At 44.5% G+C, this 17,259-nt stretch overlaps 1 protein-coding gene across 9 annotated transcripts in view; it reads left to right on the forward strand.

Moving 5' to 3' along the window:
- The window catches only part of LOC146363381 (microtubule-actin cross-linking factor 1-like), a 117,204-nt gene that overhangs the window by 68,348 nt on the left and 31,597 nt on the right, over positions 1-17,259 (forward strand). For all 9 annotated transcript variants that reach the window (XM_084919776.1, XM_084919772.1, XM_084919778.1 and 6 more), the window contains one exon: positions 16,559-16,720. In XM_084919776.1, the coding sequence (XP_084775902.1) occupies positions 16,559-16,720 (162 nt within the window). The remainder of the gene's footprint in view (positions 1-16,558; positions 16,721-17,259) is intronic.

The following is a 17,259-nucleotide window of genomic DNA, read 5'->3' on the forward strand; positions in this document are numbered from 1 at the left end:
TTCCCTCTGTGTGGACAGTGTTTTTGTCCTCATAGGAGGAGGGAGGCGGTTTACCCTTCGGAGAATTAAGAGTGGATTACAAAGCTGTGATGAATGCAGCCGTGAATGTAGCCTGCTCACATCGCTAGCCCCCTTCTCTCTCTTTTTTTTTTCTCTCCCACAGTACCAAATCTGGCTACAGTGGCAGCCAGACAGTGTTAGTGAGATAGTGTATTATAGTGCCTGCGTGAAGCAAACTCTCAGCTGGGTTATCATATAGTCGTTTTTTTTAATTCATACTTTTTTCCCCCCTTTATTTATTTTAAAACGGTTTTAATAGCATCCCTTTATCTAATCTGCTAATTTTATTTGGTAATCCTCTTCTGCACAGCCCTCTCTGGCTCCACGCTCCCTCTTAGCACACTGCCTCCTTTTCTCTTGCTACTTAACTCCCTAACACCTCTCTCTCTCTCTCTTTCTCTCCCTCTCTCTCTGCCTCTGTCGCATGTGTGGTTTTTTTTCTTTGAGGGAGAGGAAACCAGCATGATTGGAGCACTTCCTGTGTTTTAAAACCAGTGCAGGAAACAGAACAAACGGAGCTGAATTCAAACACAAACAGCGAGAGTAAAGAGGGAGGCAGCCAGCGAGAGAGAGAGCGAGGGTGAGGTGAGGCGGGGGAGCAGCAAGAGAGCGAGAGTGAGAGGAAAAGAGGGAGATTTTTTTAGCAGCTGCAAACCATTTCAGCTGTGTAGTGGCCTGAGAACAGAGGCTGTGAGAGAAAGGAAAGGGAGAGGAAAGCTTGTGGAGCCCACACGTTTCAAAGGCAGAGAGGAGGAACTGCGTGGCACTTTGTTTCATTCTCACCACGGAGTCGAGACAGGAGAAAGAAGGCTGCGGAGAGAGAGCGAAAGGGAAGGGAGCGTATCCTGGGATTGTCTGCTGTTGGAGAGGGGGAAGACCCTGCCTGCAAAGCAGAGCTCGGACTGGAGCTGGGAGGGCTGTCTGGGACTTTGCCCTCTGGATACAGTCCCACGACTCACCGCTCTGCCCTTCTCGCCTGCCTTCCTGCTTGCCTGGCTGGTCCAGGATCCAACCCCCAGCCCCCCTCCTTTCTCCTCTCTACCCCCAGATGCCCTCTTTCACTCCAGCCTCACCCCTCCAGGAGCATGCCTGCTTTTGATCCACGGTACCAGCTCTCCCCTGGAGCTGCAGATGATCCGAGGATAAGAGAGAAAGACAGCAGGATAAAAGAAAGGAGTTGAAGCATGGATGAGGATTTCTTCTGATTTCTCTTTGTTTGGGATACATTTTCATTAAATACGGGATAGTTGTATGGATTACGGAGTGGATTTTCTTTCACTAAAGACTGAATGACTGATAATCATACTGATGAGACGTTTTGGAAAAAATTCAGGGTTTTTCCTGCAGGCATAAACACTGACTCTTTGTGATGAAAGTGGAGGACAGAAAAAGACTGCCTGAACAGTGACTGGACCACAAAGTGGTATTGACTTGGTAAAGGAATTTCTATTTTCATGCATTTTCTTCTGCACCATTTTTTTTGCCTTAAAAATCCTTTAAAAGATACAAACTTTTTCTCTTCTTTCCTGGATTTTATCTGTATTTTCCCTGCAAGAAATATTTTTGAAAATAAGAAGATAATAGTGAAACGTGTTCTTGGAGTTGGTACTTTGCTGTTCCTTGCACCCCACGCAGCCTTTCTTTTATATAACTGAGAGTGGGTTTTCTCACCTTAAAAGGAGACTTTTACACTTCCATGCCTGCCTCTCAGAGGCTGCTGAAGTTGTCCAAGCTCTCAGCCCTTTCCTGTTGTGCCGCAGAGAAAAGAGGAGGCCAGAAAGGAAGGAAGGAGGCTAGAAGCTTGCAGGGGAGTCGAACCGGCGTCGAGGAATGAGTTGTTGTGCCTACACTTGAATATGAAGGATAGGGGATTGCTTTGCCTTTCAGACAGCAAAACAAAGGGATGTTATCTGCATGGTGCTTGCCTCACCTTGGACTACTCAGAGGGGGAAATGACGACCGTTTCTTTCCCTTCCTCCCCGTGCTCATCCCTCTACCGTTTTTTCATTCCTAACAGTCTTTGAAATAAACAGAGCTGGTGATTAATATGGTGCCGAGGGGGCGGGCTGTCTCTCTCACTCCCCCGCTGATGCCACACAGCATCTCAGAAAGACACAGGAAGTGCTCAGCTGTTGAAGTGACATAGAAAGAACATAAGACTGCACAGTCGACATGACGCTGTGGATGGAAAATTTAATTTTCTTTTTGTTTTTCCAAATGTGAAACGTGAAGGATTGCAGCCACATGGACTGTCTATTTCTGTGGATAATTACACCAGGGACAATTAAAGGAACAGGACATCTTTTCCCACAAAGATTCTTTTTTAATTTACCTTTTTTCTCGGTTAATTTCTTTAAGTGTTGTGCCATACCTGCATCTTAACTCTCAGCACAATGGGGAAGCCCCTGAGCCGTCCAGACTGTCTGAGGCAGAACCCTCGCTGCCTTGGAAAAGGTGATGAGGACGAGGCGTACATAGAGGACTGTTACGTCCCCCAGCGATCAATTTATGATACCATGCGCATCAATGAGCAGATTGACCAAGGGACCAAACTGTGTCAACCTTCCAGGAGTACGTTGGGTTCAGGTGGGGAGGTGAGAGGAGAGGGAAGCACGCTATCCAGCAATGGCACTATTGCAGCTGATTTAGGTAGTGTTTTCGTCTCCAGGAGTGCAGACTATGCCGGAGGCGTGAGGAAACTGGATGAGAGGGTGATCTTTGATGCCTTAAAGCTAACTGGTGATGCTCAGATTATGTCACCTCCTGTTAGTATCGTAGGTTCAGGCTTGCCTATTGCTCCATCATCAGCAGCAGTTGGTGGGGTGGCTGCAGTGGCTAAGAGACGTCATCAGGGAAGCGATAAGAAAGACAATCCAAACCGGCGATCTTGGAAAGCCTTTATGCCCCCGAGTTATCCTGAGTTTGCAGAAAGACTTGAGATGTCATCTGCTGAGGGGGCAGAGAAACGTTTGTCTGGGGCAGGGATTCCCATCTCTCCTCTACAACCTGTTCCTTCTCACCTCCCTCCATCTACCCCTACGTCCTCCATGCCTTCCTTGCCACCTTACACACCCTCTCCATTATCGTCTGCGCCCCACACTCCTCCTGTCCCCACCTCACCGTCGCTGACACCCACACTCAGCCCTTTGCCTCCTCTTCAACATCCTCTCAGCAGGCAAAAGCAGGTTCATCCTGCTTTTCAGAAGCAACAGAGGGAGGCCCACGCAATGCCATCTCCATCAAAAGAACAGCTACCTGCTCTTAGTCAGACTCAAGCACTGCAGGTTTCTGGAAATACACCACAGCACAGCCCCAGTGTGTCTCGACAGGTAGACCGAAAACGAGAGGAGCACAGACGGACTGCTAGCTCTTCTAAAGCTGGAGTTAGACAGATCCCAGAGGAGCATTTTGAGTTGGTCAAGACTTCAGATTCAGAGAGGGATTCTCCTCTTTTGGACCAGGACCAGGGAGACAATGCCCCTCTCATCCCACCAAAACCAGTCTTCTGCCCCCCTACCAAGGCCCGCACCTGGCCCCGCAGCATAACAACAGGGAAAAGGACTCAAGTTGGCCTGAGACACAACTTCCCTGTACTCCCTCCTTTACCCCCCTTGCTTGGGGAGGATAATAACACAGATGAAGAGTCACTTTATCTTCTAGACCCCCCATCTCCCTTCCTGAAGGAAGAAGAGGGGCTAATATATGGAGGTCTGCCTCTCTCTCCCTGTATCAGTCAGGAGGGATGTGATGAGGGACTGCTTGGATGGGGTACTCAGGGTGGCGATCTCAGAGAACGCACAGCATCTGAACTCAAATTTGAGGAGGATGAGCACAGGATTCTTCAGGAGCTCGAAGAAGAGGAGCGGAGAAATGTTAGAAGAATACTTGAGGAGGAGGAGGAGGCCTGGAAAAAAGAAAGGGATAAAGCAGAGGAGGAGAGAGCTGAGCGAGAGGAAAGGGAGTGGGAGGCAGTTCTTAAATTAGAGAATAGGGAGATCATTGAACAGGCATGGCACAGGGAAACACTGGAATCAGAGGGATGGGATTTAACGGGCTCTTCTGGACATTGGCCTGTGCTGACTCCCCCTACTGGATTTGGGGGTCCTGGGGTCCCCAGTGCTTCACCTTGTCCCAGCTCGGGAGCAGAGTCAGATGACCTCTTTTTAGAGCTGGAGAGGCAATGTCAAGAGGATGAAGGAGAGGAGGGAGTGGAGATGAGTGTGGACCCTGAGCCGCTTGACCCATACACGCTTCCTTATTCGGAGGAAGAGGATAGAGAGGTGGAAGCAAAGACTGGCTGTGTAGATTTTGAAGGAACTCTTCCTATAGATGCATTTAATTTTACAGAGCCTGATGGTCTTGATCCTGGTTTAGATAAAACCACACGAGACTCGAACATAATTCACTCTGAGCACAATGAAGAAATTATAAACTTTGACTTGATTAAAGCACAAGACCACAAAAAAGAACATGGTTTCATAGATGAAGATTGTGACATTGACTATAATGAGGAGAGTAAGGTAGAGGAAGAGGAGATGAGTTACCCAACAGACTCTGCACTTGGTCAGCAGCTGGATACAGACTCCAGCGGGGGCCGTTTATCCCAGCCAGACAGAACTGGTACCAGTAACCTCACTCAGACAGACTGTGAACAAGACAAAGCTGCACAGACTGAGACAGACCTGGACAGCGGGGCGTCATCAGAGCATGACGGAGAGGATTACAAAGAGAGAGCCTCCTCTCCATCTCAAAGCCCTCTCAACCCTTATGTTGAGGAGGTGGAACATGTGGAGGAAGAGATTGAGCACGATGAAGGGAAATTGAAAGACGAAGAGGAGTTAGAAACAGAGTGGGATGTGTATGACCAATCTGAGCCGAGTTTGGACAGTAGCGAGGGAGTTCTCATGGATCACTCCCTTGAGCCTCCGCACATGGCTGAAAAAGAAATCGACGATGAATGTATACAGGATGTTGACGTTCAAACTTCCTGTCATGAAGCTCCTGTCCCCTCAGACTTTAAGCCTTCTGTGGCAATAATATTTGACCCAGAGGGGACATCTTTTGGATCAGACACTGAAAACTTAAATGTCCCCACAGATGTAGCTTCAGTACTGGACACATCTGAACTAGCCCCAGATCCAGAAGCCACACCCAAAATGACTGCTAGCACCCCCAGATCAGACTCTGAGCATACACACTCAGCACCACCTGCCTCTTCACCTCAATCACCTTCTAACACAGACTTTTGTGGCGCATGTTTGGATTCTAAAGACTCTGAAGCTTTTGTAATATCAGATAGTTTTGTTTACCTGGCTGTGTCTGCGCCTTCCCAGTACCCCAGTGACTATCCCCCTTCTCCAATTGAAGACTCAATTCCTCCCAGTCCTATCCCCAAACCACCCTGCTGCCAAGACCCCGAGGAGGAAGAGGGATCCTTTCTTTCGCCTGACAGCTTTGTTTACATGGCAGCACCTGAACGCCCCCAGCCCGGCCCTTCAGATGTTGGCTCAGCCTGTGAGGATACTCAGGAGCAAGACTTGGACTCGTACTCTGAGGGTACCCAGTCCGGGATGGACGGGGTGGAGTTTGTCCTGGGCTCTATGACAGGTGACAGTGACTGGGAGTCAGATGGCTCCGCTCTTGACGTTCCTCCCCTCACGAGCAGAGACCAGGCCTGGGACCAACTTGAGCCAGGTCTGCTACAGAGTCTATTTGCACAGACAGAGACGAACCGAGCTCAAGTCTGTGCGCCCCAGGAAGACGAGCGCCCCACAGCTTCACCCGCAGACCCCCGTGTAGAAATAGAACGTGGTTCTGAATCAGAGAATGACTCAACTGCATTACCGTGTTTCAACCCTGATACACAGTCAGAGGTATGCTTTTATTTTGAAAGTTTGACCATCAAGGTGTTTGATTTATTTATTTATTTTTTTTGAGTGTTTTGGACTCATACTCTGAGTTGACCCAGGGTAAATATAGAGTACATAAACTCGTATTGTGCTCGGAGATGATCCATTTACAATAACACATTGTGCTGCTTTGTCGTTTAATTGTGGCATTTAGAGATCTGGGATTTCGTAAATGCACTAAAACCGATTGATTTGGAACAGACCAGTGTCTATAAATGCCATGCCGACAAAGAGAAAGCATTAAATTAAACTCCTATCAAAATTTACCCTAATAAAAAGTTTGCCAGCAGATGATCGAAAATGTGTTTTTAGCAATGATCCATTAGATGTGGACATGTGAGCACACAGAGGCACAGCGTGGAAAAAGAATTGGGTCAGGTAGCCGAGTGTTGAGAATAACTGATGTAGACATGGCATGGAAAATGTATGTGGAGGGAGGGAGTGGTGGAGAAGTTATGTAGACGCCATAATTAGCTAGTTGTGTTTCAGTAGTAGGGCTTTAAATTATTGCAATATGATGCTAAGGGGGCGGGGGTTGTGCTGCTCATGGGAAACTAGCCTCAGGGCTACTCTGTTTATACTTATAATATGTGTGTGTTTGGGTGGGGATCCGCACTCGCATGCATTTGATTGATCACCTTTTTATTTGCGAGATGGTCAAGGCCTGCAGGTTACTTGCAGAGCTGGTCGCAAATGCAGAGTTGAAAACATCTTCCCCCGAGGCCGTGCTGCTGTTGTGTTTATGCTGTCTGTATATAGAGTACCGAACGCCTGTTTTCCATACAGAGTCAGGGCAGCTGCTCGTATCCCAGCTGTGTGTGTCTGTGTATGTGTGTGTTCCTGAGTAACACAGGCCAAAGTTTTCCCCGTTGTTTGAATTATTTGTGAGAAAGGTGCTTGAGGTGTTTTATGAGGCTGTGTTTGTATACCAAGTGAGACCTTTGGGTGACTTTTCTGTTTGGATTGATTTGATTTCTGAGTTTGTGATCAGAGTTGGAGCACAGGCAAGTTACCGATATGAATTTTTTATAAATGCAGCAAAATTAGCCTGACTTGAAACTCACAGCAGAGGCCTGTCGGTGACTGTAGCGTGCTCATCTTTATCTGCATTCAGTATTCGACTTGTTTTGTCTGTGTCGGGTCTTCCATCTCGGAGGTGTGTATTTATATGGGTTTATGTCATCGTGATGGCACGTTTGACAGCTTGTCCTGCTTTCTAGGTGTCAGCGTCTGGCTTAGATTTGCTTCTTGACTCAGAATTTATTTATTTATTTTTGCTCCTCACGTGTTTTTAAAATGTGCTGCAGTTCTGATAATGAACTGTAGCTGCTTGAACAGGGTAAAGCTGGTTTCAGAGATTAAAGATATTAGCGAATCTATCATATCTCCTTTGAGATGTTTGCACACATGAAGAGAGGCGAGCCGTTTGTACTGTCTGTGTGTGAGTGTATTGCTTATAAAACAAAAATTTTGTCTTGTTTTGGGAAATTTTTCTAACACGATGACCCTAGCGGTTTAACGTAAGGCAAAAAAGATAATTACTTCTCATCGCGTACATTATCTATGAGCAATGTGCGGTTTGAGTGGTCGCTGATGCACCTGCTGCCACGCTGACGACGCAGGCTCCTGGTTGTGTTTTATTACATTATATTTTTTATCCAGGTAAACGTTGGCTGCTCTTGGGTAACGGCCGAATTATTGTACCCTGTGTGGGTTTAAGAGTACATTACGCCGTGTATTGGTGAGTGTGTGGTTGGGTGTGTAACTGATTTCTGTGTTATCAGTCCTCGTCTGTTTGTTCTCCCTGCAGTTACAGCTGCTCTGGCCTCAGTTTAATGCAATCAGATGTCATGTTCGCTCCCCCCTCAGATGTAAAACAGGAGAATTACAGCAGGACAGAGCGCTGAGCTCCAGGTGACCTGAAATGACACCAGGCCTGTTGCAGAGGAGGAAAGAAAAGGCTCTGGATGATGTTTTTAAGACAAAAAATGGCAAAACTAGGATTGCCACTCGTCAAGCCAACATCCTGACTATACTTACCTTTTAAATATTTATGTAGTGTAGAATTTGAAGGCTGTTAAATCTGTATGAGACCTTTTGCAGGTCTGCAATAATTATTTTTACAACTTAGATATACAAAGAGCTCCAATTAAAACTTTCATTCATGAAGGAGATGACTAGAATTTACTTTAGCAGGGTTTTTTTTCTGAGAAAATAATTTAAAGATCACTGCACTGATCCTGAACCTCAGTATGCACATTAGTAACACCCCGCTGCCACGGAAACACTGTGCTGTTTATTGTTTCATAGTAATGACTAATGGACAGCAATCGGGAAATTTGACTCTAGGGTTCTGTTCACGTTCCTGAAAGGTGACCAAAGAGGTTCTTTTCAATGCATGCTTGTGTGTTTTGTATTCAGACTCACACTTCCTCTTCTCAACTGACTGTTGCATGCTTGGATGCATGCTTGGATGCTTTTGTCGCTGAGATAAAGAGGTGAGAGGTAAATATTGTGGCTTTCTGTGAGTGGACCTGCCTCTGCCAGCATGGTTGCACAAACAGTGTGTGAAGTTGTCTGGGGAGTATAAACTTAGATATCAGATAAGGATGTGTCGGGACTAACACTCAAACTGTGGGCTGGACTTTGTTGCTTGTTTTTGACCTCTAAAGTCTTAGTCTTGTTTGCCTCTCCTCTCGGTGCGTCGACCTCTGCTTCTGCTTTTTACTTTTTTCCTCTTCGTTAAACTCGTCTTTTTCACGTCTTTTTTTTTTTCGTGCTCTTTGTTCTTCTTTATTTATTTCTTCCCTCCCACTTCAATATTCTGCTCTCGTTTAAAACCAGTGCGTACACTTAAACAAACACCAGGCAATTTTCATGTTAAGTTGCTGATAGAAATTAATTGAAAAGGGATGATGTGACAACCATGGGGAGGACAGATACCATCAGATGCACTGAAAGAGTTTATCAAGACAAAGGAGCAGGCACAAAAACACAGGCGACAGGGGAGGTAGGGTGGAGGAAGCTTTTGTTTTCACAGGGAAGCACCTTTTAGTGGTACACGAGGCCTTAGTACAAAGATAAGAGAGCCATGCTGGCAGGCAGACACAAGCAGAAGGTCTTTGGATTAGCATGGAGCTCATTTTAAAGCACAGTGTGTGTATGCGTGTCCGCAAACAGACAGACAGACAGATGGACAAGCTTTGCATGCTGTTTGATGAACTGGAGCGAGGGAACATACAGTACAGACAGGCTGAACGATGGCAGCTTATGCACTGAGTGACAGTTCTGAAAGAGTTTGTTTCATGGTTAACATTTTGTTGTCTTTGGGTGCTCTCTGCAGACACAGGTTTGAAGTTCTTAAAAGGGTCTTAAATGATTAAAGGCTCACATCAGAGGTAGTCGCTACGGAGTGGATGTAAAAGATGGATGAATGACATCGCTCATTGGTTGATAGACTCTCATGTTGAAGCCTCAAGTTAAGCTTCATGAGCAGAATGGAATTTGTGAACAAAAAGGTTGGGGGGGGGGGGGGTGGTGGTGATTACTGAGAACAACAGGAGACTTTTAAGAGTCAATAAATATGTGAAAATGACTCAGCTCTGTGATGTTTTACAGCGTCACGGATGACCGCATCCAACCTTGTATAATGCTGTGAATAACACTGAGATTAGGGTTGATCTCTTCCCTCAGGAGTGTAGCTACTCGTCTCCGTTGGCTCCTATAAAATCTGATGCTCTGAATCGTTTTCATTTTATTTAGTTGTGGTGCTTTTGATGTTGAAACGGAACAAGATCCAGATCATCCCTCCCAACAGTGCCATTGCTTGTTGTTGTTGCACGCTGAAGACTGTTTCAAGATGTAGTGCAAAAATCTGAGGAGGGCCTAAATATTTATTCTGGCCTGGGATAAAAATGTATTTAGACGTGGTAAGAATGTGTTGACCCAGGCTAACAGCAACTTGTTTATGACCAAGCTTTATGAGCAAGCTGCACCCATAAACTATAACTCGTTTTGCACAGACACAGCTACGTGTCTGTGCTTGAGTTTTTTGTTAGCACTAGTAAACACACAACAGGACACATTATTTGGGAGGTAAATGCATTAAAAATGCTCCAAAAAACACAAATATTACAAATACAGTGCAGCCCTAAATTCAAGCCTTAATAAAATTTAGACTAGAAAGCTTTTAAAAACATAAAATAAAATAAAAATCCAGACATCCACCATATAGTTGCTGTGAAATGGAAACTGGCTTTAGAGGCCAAAAATGAAGTCTTTAACCAGTGCATAACCATAAGCGTTAACTCCGCTTTTGAGTCGGCCTCCAGTGGCCATTGGAGGAACTGCAGTTTTTAGCACTTGCTGGGTTTCGTTCTTCAGTTCTAAAGTTTGCTGGTTTGTAGTCATAAGAGGTTTTTCCCTTTGCTGTGACTAACTTCTCTCAGTCCGTACAGATCAGTCAAAACACAATCTGAAACATTTGTAACATTTTAGAATTATTATTATTTTTTATATCCTGCACATTTTTACACATTGCATATAAATTATGTCCCGCTAGAAGGAAAGACATCTTTTGTCAGCTTAATGCCTTAATATTTCTTTTGAAATGACTTCTGAAAGGTTCGGTGTGGCATTAATAAATGGGTCTTAAAAAGATTTGCTGTAGCTTTCAGCTGTTGCTGAAATCAGAACAAGTACAAGATGAAACGGTGGAAACAAACGGGCTGAAGAGGCAGATGTAAAAGCAGAGAGACAGACGAGCAGGGGTAGATCGAGCCAGGTGGCTTAAGGTCTGCAGCTCCTACATTTGTGTTTCAATTGATGTGATAATTCCAGTTGTGAACATCCGCCTCTGGGATAAACCTGCAAAAGACGGAGAAGAGAGGGAGGGGGGATGTGGAGCATTAAAGCAAAAGCAGGGAGACATTGATCTCCCACTAGAACTGAAGGTAGTTGTGTTTAAAATACATCAATAGTACATCAAATGTTTGCAGTGTTTTTAGTGATTTTTACATATTTTTCCTCCCCTTTTGCCTCATGCTGTGTCACTCCCACCTCTCTCTCTTTCTTTCTGTGATATCAACGAGAAGATAAACTCTTAAAAACACAGAGCACTAAAATACAGGGAGATTTTTCAAGAGAAACACCAGAGAGGGGGAAAAAAGATGGAAATAATTCAGAATTCCTCCATTTCTTTGTCTCTCAGGGAGTGATTTAGCACAAAAAATCCCACAAATATGCAGAAGATGATTAATCCTGTGAATGAAGTAAATGTTTAAAAATCCCCTCCTCCCTGAAAAAAACTGCTGGTTGGACAGTACAGGGGAAGAAAAGGAGTGGGGCGAGGTTTCGGGACAGTGTGTTTTGAATGCAGTCCACATTTACATGAGATTTGTATCCGTTTGTTGGTGTTCAAATACAGGTTGGCTGGTTTCAAATGGGATTTATGAACCTATTAGCTCCCTTCATCCCTGTGTCATAGATTTGCTTAGACCGTGGATTAAAGAAAACCTCACCGACAATACCATTTTCACTTTGCGGTTTAGTGGGGAAACAGATTTCTTCCCCTTCCTCCTTTCTCCTCTTTTCTTGTTCCATTAGAAAGGAGAGAAAGGAGCAAGTGAGGAAGGATAAGGGCTGGAAGACAGGAAGAGAAGGAGAGACGAGAGCTGAGGCAGGAAGAGAAGGGGAAAGGGCGAGAGGAGGAGGAGGAGGAGGAGGAGGAGGAAGGATGGGGGTGAAAGAAAAGCAAGTCTGGGCAGTGCTGTCAGGACCAGTTCAGTGTGCTCATTTTCTCCTGTTGGTTTTCTCTTTATTGCTCGTGTACGCTTCTTCATCGCACAGCAGGTTCATCTCACCTTCTTTCAAGTTTCAAGTAGTTTTAGCTTCACAGACACTCTTAAAGAAGATGTTTGTGATTTGACCACCAGCACTCACAAAGTTTCATAGTGACAGAAATCAGTTATGAAGGGAAAGGCAGATGAAAGGAGAGGACGCAGTTCAGGGAGCAACTTTAAAGCCTCGATAACAAGTCGGAAAAGCTGAGCAACATCCTGCAGAGCCCAGATCTTTTTAGATACAAGTGCTGTGTGTTCTTAATTTCCTTTTTCTTATTTTTTTTTTTTCTTTCGTGCATGTTTGTAACCGTAATGGTAACAGTTAAAGGAAAGCTGCTGCGTCTCTGTGTGTTAACAGCCAGCATGTCCGCGATCTGAAATTGATGTTCTGGACATATGCCATCGCACAGCTCCAAATCTGAGCCGTGTGTGCAATTGATGCGCCGTGCAGCTACCGTGATGCGAAATTCCAGTTCGAGATCCAGTGAGAATATTCCTGCTGGGATCGCGAGTTCTTTCTGCATCCGTGTTGTTAAACATCAGCGCCACAGTCACATGTTCACTGTGCTCGCCATTATTCTTGGTCAGAACTGAGATCATAGTCGTTTAACTTGACTGCTCACTTCAGCAACAACATAAATTTCAGCCCAGTTAAACCAGTGGATGTGTTAAAGTTGTGGGTTTTTGTTTTGTGGTGTTTTGGTCAGGAGGCATGCCCAGAGTAGGGAATGTTTTTGTGCAGAAAAATCAACAGGTGCTGGCAAGCAGGCGATCATTAATAATCCTTTTCCAACATGGATTCTCCTTTGGAAACCATGTTAAAGCTTTTGCTAACCTCTAGGTGACTATTGTTGAACAAAGGCTCTCTTTCCCTCATCATCTCCACGGTGAGTGAGTTTGGGCTTTTAGGGGGGAAAGGGATTAATGACACAAGACAGATTGAGCACATAAGCATTTTTTCTATTTTCTCATTTTCATAGTCATTGGGAGTCATTAAAATCATGATTTCATTAATCTACTAATCACTAAGTGACAGTATCTGCCTGTGATCTCATGATGGATGTTTCCTTGAGGGCCTGAAAGCATGTTTTTTCAATCAGACTCCAGCTGCGAGCAGTGGGGGTGCACATACAGACAAATAATTTGAACAGTTGTTTTACATGAGAGCTTTCTTTAACTGGGTGTGGCTCCCTTGGAGGAAAAAAGTGATGTCAGCTGCTTTCGTTTGAATCAGAACGTGACCACACCGCTCCCACTCGGTTGTGTTGAAGCAGATGCGAGTCTTTGGGTGTCACATTTCTAATATATAAATTATAAATCTTGTATTTTTAGCTTTGATTCTGTTGCTTATTTACTTGTGAATATTTAATGTTTAGCAAGTTTCTTTTATTTATTTATCCTCTTTGAAAGATGCGCTTATCAAACTGTTAACCTTTGAGGCACAGGCCAAATACTTAAATCTGGGAATTGGCTGCTAAATTTCTAAGCATTTCACCAGCTCTTTAAACTGTTGAGATACTGCAAACGGAGCTTTATTTAGCCTCCTGTATCAACACCTCACAACCTTCTCCAGCTTTACTCAGATCCGCCTTCATCCCAGTGTTTTATATCGCCTGTCCACACTGAACTGCGGCTGAAGTGAGAAAGCCAGTGTGGGTTTGCGGTCCAGATGGAGAGTTTGAGTAGGAAGAAGGGGAAGTATGGGAGACGGGAGGAGGAGGAGGCGGCTATGGCGGGGAGAACGAGAGGAAGATGAGAGGAGGTAGAAAGATGAATGATGACATGACGTGAGGAGAAAGGTTGAGTATGGCAGTAAAGCTAAGTAAGATCAGTCGGAGAGTTTGGGTGCATTTTTAATTCTTATTTTTTACTGCATTGCTGGCTGAGGTAGAGAAGAATGACAAGTATGTGGGACATTTTCCAGAGCTCTGGTTTAGTAGATTCAGCTACTCAGAGCTGGCGAGAAAGAGAGCGAGCAGGGCGGCTGAAATAGAAGCAGAAAGAAAAGAAAGAAAAAGGAGGGAGAGCAGACAGAAATGCAAGCGCACACAACCTATAACGTTTTTATATACATCTCTGTGCATGCGTGCGTGTGTGTAGGTGATGAATGGGCGGACTTTCCCTGTTTTTTCCTTTTCTGCTCTCCTCTATCTCAAACACACACACGTCAGGATAAGGCGAAGGGTGGAGCGGGTCATGGTTAAAGTCATTGTTGTTCTGGCCGACAGATTTCCTGTTCCAAGCAGCTATGACGCCCATCACCACAACACAGCTGTGTCCAAACTGGACGGGGATACACACACACACAAAAACGGCTCATTCATATTTAATCATGCACAGCGACTAATACCTGTAGAACACTTAGTCATTTTGTGTACACACACACATAATTACACACACTGATTAGCACTTCTGCACAAAAAAAGAATCCTATAAACACACAGATATGGAAGTACACGCACAAACGCACACGTGCGTGCTGGCATGGACGACTTGTAGTTTGATGCCATATTTAAACCAGATGAGCAGAAACCTGTAAAGCCTTTGATTATGACCAACTGCAGCTCAACAACTTCCAGTCCAGCTATAACAGCGAGTCTGTAAACGTCTCCAGCACATCATAAATCCGGGTGTAAGGATTTCAAAGCTTTAGACTTCAACAAATCATGTCCTGAATGGTAATTCTTCTTCTCGATATTTATTTTTCATCATAAATTTAAAAGCCTGAAGAAAATTCACTCTTTAGTTCCACATTTTATCACATTAAAAAAAAACATTACTTAGCAGAATGCGGATATGTGAAGATAACCTTTGATTATTCTTAGTGAATCTAATAGAAAAACTTTGAATAGAAATCTGTGGAAAGTTCAGTTTTCTGACCTTTCACCTGTTCACTGTCACCTGACTTTAAATCGATGAATGCAGGATTGTTTTCCATCTTACAATTTTACAAAAACACAACATATCTAACATTTCATAGTGAAAATAATGACCCATTTCTCTAACACAGTATTACATTATTACTTTGGTATCTAACACTTTCAGCTGTGAATGCTCCCAATCTGTGGTGGCATTTCCCTGAAACCCAAACCTTTATTTTCCCATTTTCTCCTCTCACTCACTTTAAGTGAGCCCCCCCTCCTCAGTGTTTACCACCAGCTATTTTCCCTCAGGCATTGGATTTACCACAGTCTTGTGTATGTGTGGCCTGGATGTGCACATCTGGTTATTGTGTGTGTGTGTCTCTTTGTGTGGCCATTGGGGTTTGGCTGCAGTAGCATCACAAACCACCACCACCAGACCTAATTCTCCCTTTTTGGACCGATTCTAAATGTCAGGACTTCTCAAATGTTTTCACGACAGCCCCCTCCTCCCCGCCCCTCGGCCCGGCATTACTGTCATTGATTCCCATTTGATGGGATTTCATCCCAGAGGCAGCCAAGAAGATTTCCTTTGTGGTGGTTTGCAGCGTTCCCACTGGTCAGAAAGTTGGTGGAATACTGTGAAATTTTCGACCTTGTCTTGCGGATTTGGCAAATTGTTGGATATAACAGGATGGTTTACTGGAATTTAGCAGAATGTCATTCTTTTTGTCCTGACATTTTATTGCATTAGGTCGTGGTTTGGGGCTATTTTTCTTCACAGTAAGTCTGCAGCGAAAACTGTTTACCCCTCTAGAAAAGCAGCATTAATAAACCAAACAGGAACAAGAATTTATAGGTCTGGGAAGAACTCCAGATTCTGAAATGCGGAAATTATAGTCAAGAAGTCACACAGGTTTGTCATGTGATGTTTTTGTGGGGCCTTTGAAAGAAATGTAGGATATGAAAAACGCCCATCACAGTTACCACGGGACGAGTAATAATATTAGATTGTCAATATACGGTTTCAAAAATCTAATATATTTTATTTTTCCCAAGTTCGAGATAAATAACTTGCAGATTAATACCGCTCAGTTTACTACTGACACCTTAGCTGCTGGAGAGCTTTGCAGTTTTCCATCGGTGAGCCAAACGGGACCCGTCACCACTGCAGAATGTGTTTGCTTACAGCCGTGACACAGTTTTACTCTGAGAGAGGGAGACTGACTTATTGGCTATCGCTCAGTCTTTTTCGGCCTGGGAAGTCAAGTCTGGTTGTCTTTAGTGTCGGATGGCTGCTTCTATTGTCATCACAAGATGGCTCCAGCCCTCCACTGTGACGTGCATGCGTGATTAATGTGGCCAGACAGGCAAAGTTGTGTGTGTATGTTTTATAAACGTGTGTTGGTGTAGGTCTGCCTGCCTGTTTGTGTGTGGATTTGGGGGTGTGAGCGAGTGAGGGCTGTGTGCACCCATACGGTACAGTTTGTGTGTGTGTTGTCAACTCAGCCTTTTCCAGCCATCCTGTTACTCGTCTAAACCTCTAATCCTCGTAATCCCCCCCTCACCCCTCCTTTTTTTCTCCTCCTCCCTCCACCCTCGTTTTTCCAGTTCCCTTCCTGTCTCCCACTCCTCTCTATCCAGTATATCCACTTCTATATGTAGGCACATAAAGTGGGACGGTTCACTTCCAATTGTTGTCGTGCAGATTGAGTATGTGGTGTATTTTTGGCTGCAGACTGCTGCTGAACTGTGTGTTTAAATAAACAGTTGAAACTCTTTCCTTCCTTCTGCATTTTTTCTTTTCTTTTTTAATAATTCATGGATGGAGTAAGTCAGTCAAACAGTCAGTGACAAACCCCTTTCTTTCTCTTCCTTCTCCTCTCAGGCTGTGGAGAGAGAGCAGGTAGACAGCATTCAGCCAAAGCTGCAGCACGTCAACGCAGTGGGTCAGGGTCTCATCCAGAGCGCCGCCAAACACACCGACACCCAGGCGCTGGAGCACGACCTGGAGACCACCAACCTCCAATGGAACTCACTCAACAAGCGGGTACGGCTCTAGAAAAGATCCAGTGATGGTCAAAACCATCAGGATCAGGCAGGGAAAACAGATAATAAGCCAAAATCAGCAGCGTAATCACTGTAACCACTCAGCCTTGGAGATGGTTTAAAGGTAAAACCAAATACTTAAAGCTCACTGGTGCATCTGTACTGGTCTCGACTCCTGTGTGTTTTTCATTATCTCAGCAAAGATTTTAATTTTCACTGTCTCCTGCATCACATCAAAGACTAAGAAAATTAAGAGTTATAACGTTGTCCTTTTTTAAATCACGTTTTGAGTTCAGCCTTGTACTGTAGCTGCAGTGGCAGCTTGTTCTTATACTTCTCTATATATATTTACCCGTATATGTAAAAGATGGATGTAGACAGTCACAGGTTTTCTTTTGATTTCTTAAGTTTAGCATTTTCATCAGCGCTGTTTGGGGTTTTTGGAGCCAGGTGTTATCATAGTTTGCCGAGAGGGTGAAATGAATGAAGCTTTGTTAGAAAGCTGCCTCCATATTCTGTGCAAACTGGTGACAAAGATGT

Source organism: Perissodus microlepis, chromosome 22 (assembly GCF_051167445.1).
Source record: "Perissodus microlepis isolate ML-2025 ecotype Zambia chromosome 22, ASM5116744v1, whole genome shotgun sequence".
NCBI lineage: Eukaryota > Metazoa > Chordata > Actinopteri > Cichliformes > Cichlidae > Perissodus > Perissodus microlepis.